Source organism: Microplitis mediator, chromosome 9, assembly GCF_029852145.1.
Source record: "Microplitis mediator isolate UGA2020A chromosome 9, iyMicMedi2.1, whole genome shotgun sequence".
Lineage (NCBI taxonomy): Eukaryota > Metazoa > Arthropoda > Insecta > Hymenoptera > Braconidae > Microplitis > Microplitis mediator.
Genome location: NC_079977.1, coordinates 9,289,912 through 9,308,326, shown reverse-complemented (window position 1 = coordinate 9,308,326; position 18,415 = coordinate 9,289,912). Strand labels below are relative to the sequence as shown.

At 26.9% G+C, this 18,415-nt stretch overlaps 2 protein-coding genes across 11 annotated transcripts in view; one reads left to right on the top strand and one right to left on the bottom strand.

Annotated features, from left to right (window-relative positions):
- LOC130674864 (potassium voltage-gated channel subfamily H member 8) overlaps positions 1-18,415 on the bottom strand; it is a 535,814-nt gene that overhangs the window by 402,475 nt on the left and 114,924 nt on the right. The gene's annotated exons all lie outside the window — the stretch shown is intronic.
- On the top strand, positions 4,946-13,228 carry LOC130674868 (uncharacterized). 6 transcript variants are annotated; one of them, XM_057480309.1, is made up of 10 exons: positions 7,892-7,914; positions 7,978-8,139; positions 8,856-9,011; positions 9,466-9,669; positions 9,798-9,967; positions 10,280-10,378; positions 10,567-10,761; positions 11,006-11,266; positions 11,795-11,990; positions 12,718-13,228. In XM_057480309.1, the coding sequence occupies exons 3-10, from the start codon at positions 8,954-8,956 to the stop codon at positions 12,996-12,998; spliced, it is 1,464 nt and encodes a 487-aa protein (XP_057336292.1). In that variant the 5' UTR covers positions 7,892-7,914; positions 7,978-8,139; positions 8,856-8,953; the 3' UTR covers positions 12,999-13,228. The 6 variants fall into 6 exon arrangements, with proteins under 6 accessions (XP_057336293.1, XP_057336290.1, XP_057336294.1 ...); XM_057480310.1 differs by lacking the exons at positions 7,892-7,914; positions 7,978-8,139 and adding an exon at positions 4,946-5,007 and having other exon boundaries at positions 8,919-9,011; XM_057480307.1 differs by having other exon boundaries at positions 7,881-8,139; positions 8,880-9,011.

Genomic DNA, 18,415 nt, shown 5'->3' with positions numbered 1-18,415 from the left:
ATAGATATTTATTAACCTCGAACAAATATATATATTTATTCTAAATGAATATATTTTTTTGTATCTAAGTAATGTTTATTAGAGTTAATATAACAATACTTTGCTTCAATATTTGGATTTATTGGGACTATAAAATATTTTACTTGTCCCTTAAATAAATATTTTCTTAACTTTACCAAATGATTTTATTATCTTAGAGAGAGAAATATTAATGTCAACCAAAAAGGGTCTATTAAATCATTTGTTAAAAATGATAAAATAGATTATATTGACGTAATAAAATTTAGTTGTCCCAAATAAATTTTAGTTTTTGATTTTAGATATTGAATGAATTTATGGGAATGAAAGGGATTTTCGTTTTATAATTATATGAGAACGTATAAAAAATGAATTGCAATGTTCCTATGAGCTTTTATGTGGAAATAGTAGATCGTATTTTTTCCAGCAGTTTTGAATGAATTTATGAGATTGAAAGAGATTTTTGTCGTATAATTAGATGAGACGTATGGATTATCGACTGCAATTTTCCTATGAGGTTTTATGAGGAAATACTTAATCTTTATGTCATTTCGAGTGATTTTGAATGAATTTATGCGAATGAAAGAGATTTTCGTTTGATAATTATATGAGAATGTATAATAAATTAACTGCAATGTCCCTATGAGGATTTATGAGGGAATAGTTGATTTTCATATCATTTCAAGCGATATTGAATGAACTAATGAAGCTGAAAACGATTTTCGTCTTATAATTAAATGTGAACGTACGAATAATCGACTAAAATTTTGCTATAAGGTTTTATATGCAAATCCTTAATCTTTCTATCATTTTACGCGATTTTGAATGAATTAATAAGATGGAAAGGCATTTTTGACTTATTATTATACGAGAACGTATGAGTAATCAACTGCAATGTCACTATGAGGATTAATACGGGAATAGTTTGTCTTATTGTTTTAAGCGGTTATAAAATATCATTCAACATTAATAGGCTTCTACACGGAGAGAATTTTATGGTAAAAGTTACCATCAAGTTATAGTACAATTCTTAAACTGAATTATATGATTGATAATATCATTTAAATTATTAAATAAACAATCTGAATGGTAGTATCTACCATCTATATGGTCAAGTTTACCAATTATTTATGATAACCAGAAATTATAACTGTTATTATATTAAATAATTACTACTATTAAAAAAAAATCGTAATTCTTAATAACCTGATGGTAATGGTTACTATCAGCCTAAATATTGATGACCATCTAAGCTAATAAAAAATTAAAATATAAACGTTATAGTCTGACGCTTGTCTATGTGTAATTTGTTTAACTGGGGAAGTGATTAATTTCACACACACACACACACACACACATATATATATATATGCACACAAACACACATACACACACACCTACGCACGGGTTCGCACACATGTACATACACACGGGTGCGCACACTTACCCGCACACCTGCGCACACTTACCTGCACACATACGTACACTTATCCGCACACATGCGCACACTTACCCGCACACATGCACACGCACGCGCGCGCTTGCACTCATACACCCACTCGAACATACACACACGCGCACACTCATGCACACACACATTCTTAGTTAAGAATTTTTACAACTTTGAATGGTAATAGTTACCATCATCGATTGTAACAATTATAATTTTTAATAATTACAATTAGCATCTTCGATAGTAACCGTTACCATCATCAATTGTAACTGTTATCATTTTCAATAGTAATACTAATCAGTATAACCACTGAAAAATGTTATTACCATTTTAGATAGTTAAAATTACAATTTTTGTATTGTAGATACAATAATTAATTTCTCTCCGTGTAGATGTAATAATTTTTCTTTATGTAAAATCTTCAAATATTACGTAGGTAAATACATTTTTTTAAAAATGATTTAAAAATTTTTTTTTCTAATCGATTTAAATCGTTCCTTTTCATAAGGGATGTCATTAAGCTTCATATTTTTCAATAGTCGACCACAACAAATCCACTAACAGTAAAAGATTTTCTGAGAGTTACGGATTTTTAAAAAAGTCTCATCAAATCTCATAAATCTAGCGTTTTCGAAAAATAGATTTTATGAGAAATTTATGTCATTATGATATATACCAAGTTCTCATCGGATCTCATAGGATGACAATTTCAACATGAAGAAATAAAATTTATTAAAATTCTTTCAAATTTGTTAAGTAGAAATAATATAGTTAATAATCATGTAGGAACTTTTTATTTACTTGAACATTTGAATAGTAATTTAAGAGGATTTTCTTGTTAGATAAGTCTCTTAGAAACTCATAAATCAAGTAACCACATAAATATATTTTTATGAGAAATTGATGTGTATTTGGCACTGAAATTACTCATTAAATCTTTTAAAATTGTTGCATTCATTACTCTGCGGAAATGTCTTATAAAATCTTTTAAATACTCTAAAATTTTTTAAGAGAATTCAACTTTAGATAAAGTCACATTCAAACTCATAAAACTCGTAGGTGTTTTTATATGAATAGAATTGATGAGATTTTGAGAGACTTTTACGTATCAGGATATTCTGTATAAACTCTCATTAAGAGTAAAGTAGTAAATACTTATAAAAACTCATAAAGAAATTTTCTATATTTAATCTTATAGAAATTTCTGACGATTTAACTTATAGTATCTCATAAAATAAAAATTCTCATTCATTCCCATGAAAATTGTATAAGATATATCGCTTAAGATCATGAACAAAATAAAAACCCATAAATTCTCATAAAGAGTTTTATGAGCAAATTTTTCGTTTCTCATAGAAAATTTTGTAGCTCATAAAGTCTCATAGAAAAATATGTTTTTTTTACGAGAATCTATGAGTTTGTTTCAACAGGGATTTAACTCGGTGATAACAGGATCTAACAGCAGATTCATGTCAGGATGACCTTTTCCAACCCAAATTGTACTCAAAAGCATATGCTTAATCCGTAAATGAAGAGGGAGTTCGTTTATTTGTAAAAAAACTGGATAAACACTAGTATTAGATGAATTAGAACAGCTTGCACCATCAGTGTTAAATGTTAAAGTACAATTCCAAGAATTATATAAAAATCCACCTAGTTCACAGTGTTTAAGATAACTAGGACTGTCATAAATATCTTCGATGTTTTCATGATTTTTTTTGCTTCGTGAAAATCGGTATTTCAAACTTGATGCGATCTGTGGAAGTGCCATTAATTGTTGAATTTAAGATTTCAAACTTATCTGGAGAAAAAACTTCACTGATTTTTCTTGTTTACATGATTGTGAATAGCATTCATTAATTATTTCACCTTCCCCCAAATAAATATTACAAATTTCACAATAAAAATGTTTGCTGAATATACTATTATCCTGAAGTAACACTTTTTCTAATGCAGGTTTATTTGTTGGTAGTATTTGTCCAACACTCGCACAATTAATCCATCGTAAAATTGACAATGTTGCTTCATAAGTGAACTTAAATTTTGAAGATAAACTCATTACTGCTAAGAGATGATCTTTAGCAGTAATGGTTGACTTTGGTATAACAGGAAACATTAAACTATTTAATTGACTATCCATGAAAGTAGTATCATTAAAATTTGTCTCACAATGATTTGTTAAAATTTGATAAGTTATACTCTGACTATCAACGCATTCATTTATGGATTCTTCATGGTCCATTGCATCGATGACATTAAAGTTATCAGCTTGATCTGATTCGCTCGTTAAAAAAGACTCATTGTAAGTGTTGGAAAAAGAACATTTTTTTGTCGGTGTTGTAATTTGGTGGGTAATGTCTTCATTGTAGTGAATAAGATGTAATTCAGGGTTGGAGATGATAGGAGTTATGTCAAAAACTACTCAATATGTGTTTTTACTATAAGTAGATTTTGTTATTATTGACATGATTACTTACAATGTCTGCTGGTAAAGAGGAAAAAAAGAGATCGTTTGGAAATGTTTTCAAATGTAAGTTATACAAGTTTTTCTTCCTGCGATAAACAGAAAAACGCGAAACACCGTGTCGGTTTTGATTATTTTTCATTTGTTACGTCCTGGTTGATGTTTTGGCGCTGGCGTAGTTGAGCGGTCGATTTAAATTGGACGTGGTGAAAACTTACATATAATTATAAATAATAATTAATTATAGGTTGAACAGCCACCATTTGGTGGTTGAAATAAACTGGTTATATTTATATGTTATTAAATATATTATCTGGATCTATTTTGTTCAATGAATAAAGTGATAGTTGGAGAATTTGTGAAATGTACAATTCTGGTATTATAATATTGTTAAGTTATTCTTAACAATAGCTTTGAGAATGTGAGAACGAAGTTGAGGTTTTAATATTGAGCCTGACTGCTCTCTATGATTCTATAATTCAGACTGACTTCTCTTGATCGAGAAAAACTAGAGTAACTCTTATCAATACGTTTGGGCATCAGACCCGCGCATCGAGTCATATGGAGGGGTCATTCGAGATAACGCATGTTCTCGAATGATCCATTCTAATATTTATTGAAAATACTTAGTTCTCACGATCTCTCCACTTTTGTTACTAACAAATGAGTCACTTATCTATTAACAAAAGCTATCTTAAACAAAATAGATATTTGTGCAGCTGCACGTCTCGAGGATTAACTCGAGGCGTCAGCGCTTATTTATATTTGATAAAATATAGAAAAATAAGTTTATCAATTATTACTCATATTCAAATGTCTTAAATAATATTATTCTATTATTATATTATATTATTTTATATGATTAATTAAATATTATTGGAATTACTAGATTATCGATATTCGATATAATTAGTTAGGTTTCAGGTCGGTAATTAAGGAAGTAAAAGTCTACGTCATCTGCCATACAGGCTGGGACGTAACACATTGTTGAAACTAAAAAAAAATAAATAATGTTAGTTAAAAGTGACAGATATGGTTTATAAAGTATTTTTTGAACAAATTCTCTGTTAAAGTATACACACAAAGTCATCTTTGATAATACAATAATTTCTTATGAAATGTTTATTTTTCAAATAATTTATTATTTAAAAAACAAAAAAATTTTAGCTAAAATTTTACATACAACCATTAATTTTTATTATTTTTTTGTAAATTAACTTGAAACACAACAGTCAACGTATTTATAATTTATTTCCAATAATTGTAATTTTAAAATTTGATTCACTTTTTAACAATTAATTTTACTGCTTTTAACATAAACGACTACTTTAATCGATTGAAAAATTTCAATATTCGAAGCTTAGTAATCGATTTTAAGGTAATAAATCGATTTCTTTCTAGAACGCAATAATATTGAGTAATCATATAATAAGTAAACATAAATGTTTATTTATTTTCAAAAGTATATCGGAAGTTATTATTTATACAAATTACATGAAATAAGTGTGAATTGTAGACAAAAATAATTAATATTTTAGATCCTACAATGTGAAAATTAAAAAAAAATTTTATTGTTTATAAGTTTACAGTTGGAGATAAACTATTTATCTGTTGAGGTTAAAACTACCCAGGAAAAAATGATTTTGCCTAATTATATATAATTATATATAAGACCGTATATATAATTAGATCTAAAAATTGGCCAGGTCTAATTATATATAATTTATATATAATTATCTATAGGTTATATATGATTATATATAATACGTTATATATAATTAGATCTGAAAATTGGCCAGGTCTAATTATATATAATCATAGATAAGTTATATATACTCATATATAATTAGATATGATTATGTATAATACATATATATCATATTTTATATATAATTAGATCCGAAAATTAGGCGGGTTTAATCATATATACACTGATGCAAAAAATTAAAGGAGCAGAAAAATTTTATAAATTTTTTAGTGATTTTTGGAAGGCTGTAACTTGGTGAAAAAAAATCGTATAGAAAATTTAAAAAAAGCATTTTATAGCTTGAAATCTCTAGTTTAGGTGTATTTGTTTTAAAATTTTTTAAAAGCTCCGATTATTGCGCAAACATGAGAAATACCGCGAGCCAAAAAATTTCTAAATTTTTGTTTTTTTTCCGAAGAGCCCACGGACCGCGGAAAAATTCTTTCAACTAAACGAATGCATACATCGTTTAGCAAATTTATTCAGCTTCAATTTGGCTTTTTTTTTAACCTCGTAGGACGATTTGTCGCAGAGATATCAGCCTTTAAACAGAAAAATGATCCTTTTGGCTTTGATCTTCGATATTTCAGGTACCAATGATCGCACAGAAAGTTGAAGGGCGGCGTTGAAAACTTGAATAAGGAATCGAAGGAATCGAAGAAAAAAAAAAAATTGAAACTTGTTTTTTGTGTTCTAAATTTTTTTTTTTTAAATTTTTTGGAAATTTTTTATTTTTTTTGTCATTTCCTTGCATTTGCTGAGTTACCAACGCAAAAATTTGAGAAAAGTCGAAAAAAAAAAAATTTTTCATTTTGATTATGATTACACAATTAAAGGAACAAAACTTGCTCCTTTAATTGTTTAGCTAAACTTTGATCGATGATTCCCAAAAAACGGTTCGATAGATCAATTTAAAAATTTACAGGGGTCTTGGGGGTACATTAAGCTAAAAAAGTCCCTGGCAACATTATTTTTTTATCGATATTTGCAGAGTAGCGGTTGATTTACTAAAAAACCAAAAAAAGTAATTTTTTCGTACTTTCTTCTAATGGATGTTAAAAATAAAAAAAATTTTTTTTTTCAAAAAATGATGACGGGGTCTTGTAGGGAATTTATTCAAGTTTTCAACGCCGCCCTTCAACTTTCTGTGCGATCATTGGTACCTGAAATATCGAAGATCAAAGCCAAAAGGATCATTTTCTGTTTAAAGGCTGATATCTCTGCGACAAATCGTCCTACGAGGTTAAAAAAAAAGCCAAATTGAAGCTGAATAAATTTGCTAAACGATGTATGCATTCGTTTAGTTGAAAGAATTTTTCCGCGGTCCGTGGGCTCTTCGGAAAAAAAACAAAAATTTAGAAATTTTTTGGCTCGCGGTATTTCTCATGTTTGCGCAATAATCGGAGCTTTTAAAAAATTTTAAAACAAATACACCTAAACTAGAGATTTCAAGCTATAAAATGCTTTTTTTAAATTTTCTATACGATTTTTTTTCACCAAGTTACAGCCTTCCAAAAATCACTAAAAAATTTATAAAATTTTTCTGCTCCTTTAATTTTTTGCATTAGTGTATGATTATGTGTAATTTATATACAATTACGTATGTTTATGTACGATTAATATTGAAGTATTCAGAGGGGAGTTTTTTTTTTTAATTATACGTTTGCAATTATTCATAACAAATTATATTTCCCTCAAAATATAAATACAGAGTATAATTAATGACTGTGCTACTACATTTATTTATTTTTGTTATATAACATTTTATTATGTATTTATAGATAGATAATAAAATCATGTCATTAGACTATTAGTACTTACAAACGAAAATTACTAGAGTTATTTTTACTAATATATTAAAGAATATATATTCGTTATTTTTAAAAGTATATTTGGTGAAACTTCTTAACGTTAATTTTATGAGATCTTACTTATTATAATAAGTATAATAATATAATAATTATTATTTCTCAATAATATACACCTAAAACTATAATGCATTTAACGAGTATTGATTATTAAATATCAATAAAGACTATAGAGCATCTAATATATTTAATTAGAAAAACTAAATATTAAATATATTCTTTAAATAAAATATTAACTTATATATATATATATATATATATATATATATATATATATATATATAAATAATTAATTTATATTTGATTATATATAGATCTAAAGATCTAAAATATAATAAAAATTACTATATATGGGTCTATATAGGTCAGGTCTAATCAGATCTAATCATATATAGACCCATGTATAACTATATATGGGTATTGGCAGGGTGCGGAGTATAGGGTGGGGACAATCGAATCGATTGGAGCGCCTGCAGTGGACGAAATACGCGTTAAATCGCACTCTTGTGAACAGTTCAATGAAAGCAGTGTTGAAAAATAAGAACAAGTAGTTGTTGTGTTATTAATTGCAAAAATACTGACAGAAATAGTAATTGCAAGTTTTATACATCTCCATCCATGATGTTCATCTTTGGCTAAAAATTATTACGGGGAATTTAATAAATTACAAATTTTTAACACAAAGTGTTTTTAATTATTGAGTTTTAAAATTAAAAATTACGAATAATTGAAATCACTTTAATTTCTTTACTTAATGCAAATTAATAATTTTAACTTTGAAAAAATTATAATTATAATTATTTTAACTCATTTGTTATTATGACTATTATTGTTATTATTATTATTATTACAAGCTAACCTTATGTCGTTCAAATTAATATTTATTTTGTATTTATTAAAATTTTGTTATACTTATTTTTTTCAGTACAATCTACTCTATATTTTTCCACCTTTCAAATGTGGTATCACACATATATTTTGCAATCTTTAAAAATTTTAATTATTTGTTTATAAAAACTTTCCGTATTCTCTCTGTGCTTTTTGAGGATGATTTAATGCGGTCGACAGATGTCGTTTTCGTCGCACACCCTGCCAATATACTATTATTTATACTATTATATATATTCCATATATAATCATATATAATTAGGCAAAATCATTTTTTTCCCGGTATAATTAGGTCTAATTATATATACTTATATATTGGTCTATATATAACCATATATAATTATATATAATACCATATATAATACCATATATAATTATATATATTCCATTTATAATCATATAATTATATATAATTAGGCAAAATCATTTTTTCCCGGGTAGTGCTATTTGTTTACAAACATTGCGTGAAAATATTTATAGTAATTGATTAAAAAATTAATTAAAAAAATGTGCATATGTCTATTAAAAAGAAGAATTATAGTTGTGACTGGAAAGTATTCATTTACCTATTCAGTAAGTATTGTAATTATTTTTATTTTTAAGCGATTAAATTATTATAAAATCTTGATGCACAAATTTTTTTGTTGATACTTTTTATGATATCAAAACATTTTAAAATAATTGTAAATATTAGATGATTTAATTCTTGAAGAAATTATGGGAAATACAAATAAGTATATCCTTTGGTTATGACATCTTGGTTATATTATTTCATTTTTAAAAACAAAAAAAAAAGTTGAGCAAGAAAAAAAGTACGATCAGATCAACGCTGATCTTATTTTATTATTATTGAATAGCAACGGAATTATTTGTTAAAATTTTGCTGATTAATTCTAAAAAAATTGATTACTATTAAAATCATTTAATAACTCAAACATTAAGAATTAGAACATAGTGTTGTTTCTTAACACGATTTACTTGTGTAATCAATACATTGACATTAATCTATTCTTGAGTGTATCAATAGCAATGGATTTCGCTATCATTCAAGTGGCATCAGGAGGTAAAAAGGTCGTCCAGCTCCAAAACATCTTGCTGAGCGATGATGATAACAAATACACAATCCGTGGAACAAAGGATTTGATTAAACAAGCTGATTATGGCCGAAGTAAAACTCTCCGTGTTTCAATCAACAATAAATCAATAGCTTGTACTGTTATTGAAATAAGTGGTACATTTCTTTTCATATTTATTTTAATGATTTATACTTTTTCATCAAGACTATGTAATTATAATTTTCTTTTCATAAAACTTTAATGCAACAACTTCATTTTGTTTTGCCAAATTGATATATTGAAGATGACAAAGGTTATTTGTCAAGCAAAATAAAAAGTCCAACGCTTGGCCGTGGAAAAAGATTGAAACCAGTTAAGAGGCTCAACTTCTCGCCTGGAATGACGAAACCTAATACAGTACCATCAAGGAAAGTTCTTTCAAATCAAGAAACGAACCAGGCTAATGCTCAAAAGGTAGTAATTTCCTTATCTATTTGTAATTACAATTTTTTGATCAACGTTCTTGAATTTGTTATTGTTAAATACTTCATATTTTTAACTTTTTTTCAAATTTTGATACAACTTAAGATTGGTTTTCTAAATTTACTTTTTAATATTGATGTTAGAGAAAATAGTATTTAAAAAAAATGTAGTAATATAATGAAAAAAATACACTAAAGTTTAATTTTTATTCTATTAACAGATTTGAAATGACATAACAAAAGTAAAATTAAATGCAATATAATCTGTAGTTTTACAAAATAATTCATAATTAAAATTTTTCAGAAAAAAATTAAAACCGTACAAGCCAAAAATTCGTCCCAAAGAGAAAGAGATATCATTGAGAGGATGAGAAAGAAATTGAAAGAAAAGGCACAAACAACTGTAAGTTTATTATCATTGTTACTTAATTTTTATTATTACTGGCACTGAGTTTCCATAGCTTCATTTTTGAGCAGTAGAATTGATATATTTTTCTGAATAATATCATGATAAACAATATTTTATTTTGACAATATGCCCCAATCAATATGTTTTACATCGATACATGATTATGAATTTTACATCATCAGGAGGTTGAACCTGATCCTGTTGAACCTAATCCTGTTGAACTCAATCCTGTTAAACCTAATCCTGTTGAACCCAATCCTGTTAAACCTATTCATGATGAACCTGGTACTTCTACGTCTATTCCAAGCACTGGATTACCAGCAGATGATGCTTTATCTAGTGGAACATCGGGAAATTCGAATCAACAGGAGAAAAATGTAAGTTACAAGAGAATTATCATAGAATTAAGTTTCTCATAAACTATAATAGTCGTAATTTTCTTTTTTCGTTCTACAACTGCATTTATTTTGAGAATATTCTATTCTATAAAGTAACTTAATTATAACAAATCATTTCGTATGCATAATTATATTATTAGAATTAATCAAATTCATAATCTATATTATAAATTTTCTATATATAATGCTAGAATATGAATTAATTCGTAATAATTTTTATTAGAATATTATAATTGAAAAAAATTCAAACGGTGAGGATGTAGCGGTCAATAACGCGAAATTGATGAAACAACTAGAAAAATTGCGACGAGAAAATAACCTACTTCTCCAAAAATCGAGAAACCTGAAACGCCAAGCACAGATGACACGAGCGAACCATTCTGAGCAACGACAACTTGATCAACAGCAAAATGACCCACGACAAAATGAAAAAAATGCAGAAAAAGATGCCCAAGATTTTCCTCGTGTTGATGAAAATTACCAGGTGAAGTTGGAAATATAATTTATATTATTAAATAAATTTCGCTGACGCAACTAGTTAGCTATTCATGATAGAGCCTATACTATAGGTATCGATAATCACAAGATCCCTATAAATAATAGTCGTAAGATTTTACTTTGTAAATAGTCTGGTAAAATTTGGTACATTTTTTTACTAATCATTTTGAATTTATTGATTAATAAATTATCATTAATTTTTTTTTAATATTTCAAATTTTTATTATTCTCAATTTGTTTTTGACGTTGGCAATTTGTCTATTAATTTTTTCTGTATAGAAAAGTTTATAGCAAATTTTATAAATATCCGAATATTTAATTTATTATTTAATAAGGATTGCTAGAAATTCAATACCATTGCAAATCAATTTCTTTTTATTTTCAATAGTCAGTTAAGATAAAATGGAGGATTTTCAAATTTGATTACTTGAATGAGGAATTAATGACAAACAAATCTGATTTAAGGATAATAAACTAAAAGAAAACTGGTATTAATATTTTTTTTGTTCTCTAGATCTTAGTACTGGATGGAATAGCTATTGACTATGAAGCTTACTTAAAAGCTGCACAGGCCAAAACAATGCGACGACGAGCAAATTTGATTATCGACGCTTTATGGTCTGTGGAACAGCAAGTTACAAGATATGTAAGTGACAAACTATACGAAGGCCAAAAAAAAGTTACTCCGCAAGAATACAATAACATCACAAGTAAATATAGACTCAATATTTTCTGATGAATAAGCTAATTTAAAACAAATGATATAGTTTATTAAAATTCTGTTACTTTCCTATCAATATGATTATGACTCTGATCAATTTAAATTGAAAAAAATAGTTATTTACAAATTAATTTCTAAATTTTTTAAATAGTTTTTAAACAGCACGATCGTAATAAAAAGAAGTCATAAAGGAATAGAAATATCAGTTTCTATATTTTACATCTTTCAGCTAAATATTTTTGCAGTCCATGGATCTTATAGTATATTTTTACATTTGATATCATAAAAAATAAATTATTTTCGATTCTTTATCAATTTTTGCATTCAGATATTTGGCTTTGAAAAAAAGTTAATACTTTTTATTACTAAAAATTAAATAATTTGAAATAAACTACAAATAATCTTTGCTATTTGTTCATTAGTAAGTAGGGGAGTTAATTTTTCAAAATTAAGTTATTCAATTAAATATTTCAGCAATTCTTAAAATTTACTAGATCAAATCGTTTGCTTTTCTATTTACGTAGCTCTATTTTATTAACTCGTGAATTGTAAAAAAACGTTATTTTGAATAATCACCAATATTCATTTTATTATTTAATTGTTTGTTTTTAATTTAATTTAAGCATGAATAGGTGGAGTGAATTCATGAATTGACATTAAGATTAAAAAAAATTTAATAACTCAGAAATTTATTTTTGCTTATCATTAATTTTTAGCAATTCTTGAAAAACTACAACGCCACAAAAGACTACGCTTGGATGGAGAGAATAACCCCATTGCTAATATCCGTCGATGGGTAGGAGACAGACTAAAAAGAACTAAAAGTGCCAATCCAGATGTGATGAATCGATTTTTAGTCTCTCTAGAAATCGAAGAAGCGGAAATTATCGATAGCAACCTAGAAGACGAAAAAGAGAATGAGGAAGATGACTTGATAGAGTTGTTGAGCGATTCTAATGCCGAGTCTCTTAAATCATACCACAGTGATCAGGAGTAAACTTTGCAATAATGCCTCACTTAATTATTATTTATTAATTAAATTAAAAAATGTTCTAATTTTTCAATTGTTACAAATTATTGACTGAATCAAATTAAAACATGTTTTCGTTTTTTGATTTTAATTAAATTGTTGAAAATGATCTATTTAATTTAATAACTTATTTAATTTGTTTAAAATGATCTTCTGGATAGAACAATAATTAGAAAATTTATTATTTGTTCTTTCAATAAAATATGGTTTTTGAATAAAAAAAATGAAAAAAAGAAAATTGAAATTTTTAACTTATTGTTTAATAATTTAAGGTGAAATTTTTTTTTATAAAAAAGACTTCAATGATAATGAAATTAAAAAAATTATCCTGAAGTTTTGCTTATCTTAGAAAAAGTTTGAGAGCTTTTTTTTATAATGTGACCATTATAAGTTTTCAATCACTTTGATAGCTATCAATTTGAATATTTGTAATGCTTTAAAAATATTTGTCTTTCTGATTTGTCATCGATGAAAGCCATTAACTAATCAATTATTTTGGTAATTATTAATTATTATTTTCCAAATGATTTAAAAAATATAATTACTTAACTATCGGTATTTTTAGCCAATAATTGCTAAAAAATTTTCATAGAGAAGCAAATTTAATTTTTTCACTATACGTAAGTATTGATAAAATTAGAAAAAAAAACTAAATATTATTTTCTTGCAACAAATGCTTTTATCATATTTTTTTTAATTAGCAAATTCAGTAAGTAAAAACTATATAAAATTATCGTAGTTTTGTCTTATTTTTCTCATAAACCGCTAATAAGAGCCAAAAAGAAAACCTGCGTAACATTATACAGCTTTCACTGTACTTTAAACTGAGTCTTAAAAAAAATAAATAGATAACAGATCAACACCTTTTTCTATCGATGAAAGTGATGGTATTCTTATAGTTCTAATGACAATTTTTTTACAGTTTATTTACAGTTTACTTGGTATAAGTTAGAAAACCGTTATAAAACCATTTAGTAAGCGCACATTGTAACCACTAAACAACTATCAATTTATAGTTATTAAACAAGTTTTCATTTTTGATAGGGATGACACAATTTTTGCAGAGTATAAAAATCAATGACTTTGGAGTAATTTCAATAGCTTGGAGCTAACCTCAAAAATGAATGACATTTTACACTGAGAAAAAAAAATTCTTTTATTAAGAACATTTACTTGATACAAGAACATATATTCTTGATAATTTTCAATATATAATTTTGTCTCAAGAATTCGTAGAATTGAAGGAAATAATTTGTATTTAATTCAAGTAAAGCTAGTCTTTTGTTTACTCATAATATAGTATCAAATTCATATGGTAACAAAAATAAATTTGATGCTCTTTTCTCAAGAAATTGATAATTAATAATAATAAAATAAATATTTTGAACGGATTTCTTGAACCAAGAAATTCTTGTTTGGAAAATAGTATTTATTTTCTCAGTGTAAAATTAAATATCCAGCAATTACTGGATTATTTAAATCCAATTTTTAAGGATGATGATACTCTGCCAAAACTTAAACTTATTTATTAATTTATTTAAAAAAAAAAAATTTTTTTTTAATTATAGAGAACTTTTCCAGTTCCGAATTTAAAGAACATTTTTAATGCTGCTGCCATTAGAACTCAACAGCAAACAGCTCATATTGAACACAAATTAAATTGTTATAATTCTTAATAAATATTATTCATTTTTTATTACTAAATAATTTTTAATTAAATATAATTGTTATTAAGGCTCTTTTAGTTCACTTTGTTTTTAAATAAACTTTTAAAATGAAATTAATCTAACCTACTTTCTTTATATTTATATAGTACACCGGCGAATCACTGGTTCAACCATTGAATTTCACTGGTTGAACCAGTGGATTTCACTGGTTGAACCAGTGGATTTCACTGGAGAATCAGTGAAATTTCATTGGTTCATTTTAAGAGAGTATGAATCAGGCATAGTCATGTATGCTCATGCAAAGTCATACCCAGTCATGCAATCCAATGCATGATCATTAATTTTCCATTATAAATAGCTATGCATAATTGTGCATGATTTAACATATACCCTCGCGGACTCGGGATTACTCCGAAATCATGGTGAAATTTCGGTGAAATCATAGTGGAAAGATAGTGAACCCATAGTGAAATGACAGTGAAATCACTGTAACTTTGTGCCATTTGCTTACTGTGTGATAATTATCATCCGATGGTAATTTTATGATGATTTCACCATCGATTCATAGTAGAATCACAATAGCATAACAGTCAATTTACAGTAGTATAGCTGTAAGTTGACAGTAGTCTCACTGTGTATTTACAGTGATTTCACTATCAGTTTATGCTGGATCTGCAGTGCTTCAGTCATGCTTTCTCAGTAATAATACCGTGATCATACAGTGATTTTACAGCAGTCTTACTATAGATTCTTCGTGAAATCACAATAATATCGCTGTGAATTGACAGTAATATTACTGTGATTTCTTAATCATTTAATCCTGGATCTGCTTAGTTTTCATCGAGATTTAGGGGCAATATTGAGATCCTATATTTATTGATTCAAAGATAATAATAATAAAATTAATAATAATATTATAATAGCAACAATAATCCTAATCTTGGTTTTTCAATAAATAATTTTTCTTGTTTAAAAAAATTATTTATTATCCCTTTGTATGACTTCATGTAATTCCTCTGGAGAATTAAATGCTATTTTTTACCCTCGGTAAAGAAGGAATTTTATTTTTTTTTAACGTACGATGGGACTCGAACTGCCGACCCTTCGATTGAAGAGCAGCTTAAGTCATGTACTTTAGCCCACTCGGCCACCACACGCATTCGGAACTAAATATTTAATCTGTTACTTGATGCTATTCAATACTATATATACTCAAGACTAAGTTATAAGAAAAATTATTTTATTAAATACTATAAAATTAAAAGAATACGATATTCATAAAAAAAAAAATGTTTGCCTTCATTTGTAAATCATCAAGTTTTCTGAACTGAAGAATATTTTATTCTAAATTATGATAAATAATAAATATTTACTATTGAAATATTAATCTAAATGATGTTCTCTTTATTTTTTGCAGTAGTTTAAATTCAATTTATACAGTTTTAAAAAAAAAGTTATTCAATTTTTTTATTTATTTATTTTTTTTTATAATTCTGTAGAATTTTACCGTCTTAAGCTTTTATAAAATTAACTAAATTAGATAATTACAGATAAAGTTTCGCTCGGAAATTCCTAAAATAGCTAAATTTATAATAAATAAAATACATATGTGCCAAAATATTTGCTAAACTTACAAACAATTATAGGAGCATTTATGAAATAATTGATATTATTTTTTTTTTCAATTCCATTTCTATCGATTAATGACATTAAAAATTCAAATTTTGATTTTGAAATTGGATTAATGATAGATGTACCGTATCAGATCACTATCAAAGTAGAGTGAAATCATGGAGAAAACGCGAATAATTTGCTGTGAAAATATCATAGAGTCACAGTGCTAATACTACTAGGTTGTCATGGGATCACGGTAAATTCATGGTTAAACTACTATGAACTGACTGTGAAACTATTGTAAAGTCACAGAGTTAACACTATCAGATTACTATGGAATCACAGTGAATTCGTAGTGAAATCACGATAAACTGACTGTGAACCCATGATAAAGCCTCAGTGTTACCATTGTTGGGTTACCATAAATCGATAGCTGATCGACAGTAAAATTATCATGAAAGTATGGTAATTTTATTCTAAACCTACAAAAGAATCACAAGTGAAATCACTATGGAACTACCATAAAATTACTGTAAAATTACTATATAACCAGAGTGACGAAATGGCACAAAACGACTGTGAATTCACTATGAAATTACCATCAATACACAGTAAACTTACGGTAAAATTGATTTCACTGTGATTTCACTGTGATTTCACAGTAACCCCGAATCCGCGAGGGATATGACTCATGCGTGATCAAGCATGACTTCACATGCATAATGCATGACCATCCATGATCAAGCTTGGTCATGCATGATCATGTATGAATATTGCACGAATCATGTGTGACTATTCTTTCCTCGCTACTCTCTAAACATGAATTAGTGATTTTTCACTAATTCCAAGTGAATATTCACTTTTTGTCTATGCTACAATCGTACCACGCAGAATTAGTGACTCCTCACTAAATGAATATGTGAATATTAGAATTCACTGATTTGAAAAGTGAATATTTGAATTCACTGATTCGATAAGTGAATATAAGAATCCACTGATTTCATAAGTGAATGTCAAGTTTCAAAGTAGAGAAATCAAACCACTAATTCAGTAAGTTAAATTTACTGAACATAAAGTATGACTATTGCACTGATTTAAGTAGTGTAAAGTACTATTTGGATTAGTGAAACTTTAACTCATTAAATAAGTACGATGGCATAAAAATGTTAGTGACAAAAATATAATAAAAAAAACTACACTTATCCAAAAAATTAAAGGAACAAGAAAATTATCTAAATTTTTTAGTGATTTTTGGAAGGCTGTATTTTCGTGAAAAATGATCGTACCGAAAAAATAAAAAAAGCAAATTGAAGCTTAAAATCTCTAGTTTAAAGATCTTTCAGCGAAATAATTTTTGGAGCCACAGTTTTTGCGGAATCATAAGAAAAAGGTCGAGACAAAATTTTTCCAAATTTTTTAGTTTTATTTTTTAGGTCTACGGGGCCGGGAAAAATTAAAAAAAAAAACGAATTCATGGCTCGTTTAAGAAATTTATTCAGCTACGATTTGCTTTTTTTTGTTTCTCTGTTCGACGATATGCTGCTGAGATATCAGCCTTCAAATGAAAAAGGATCCTTTTGTCTTTGATTATCGATATCTCAGCAACTAATGGTTGTACAGTGAATTTGAGGGTGTCGTTAAAAATTTAAATAAAACCCCTACAAGCTCCATTTTCGATTTAAGAAAAAAAAAATTTTTTTCTATCCTTAACATCAATTTGAAAAACCCACAAAAAGTGGCCATTTTCTGGTTTTTTAGTCAACTCATCGCTACACTGTGAATATTGATAAAAAAAATAATGTTGCCAGGTAATTTTACAGCTCGATGTACCCCCAAAAACCCTGGAAATTTTCAGATTGATCCATTGAACCGTTTTTCCGGTCCGATTGCTCAAAGTTTTGCAAAACAATTAAAGGAACAAGTTTTGTTACTTAAATTGTGTAATCGTTATCAAAATGAAAAAATTAATTTTTTCTTGATTTTTTTTCATTTTTGCGTTAGTTATTCAGTAAATGTGAGGTAAAGAGAAAAAAAAAAAGTTTCCAAAAAAACGGAAAAAAACCCCCAAATCAAACGTAAAAAAAAAAGTAAAAAAATTCTTGT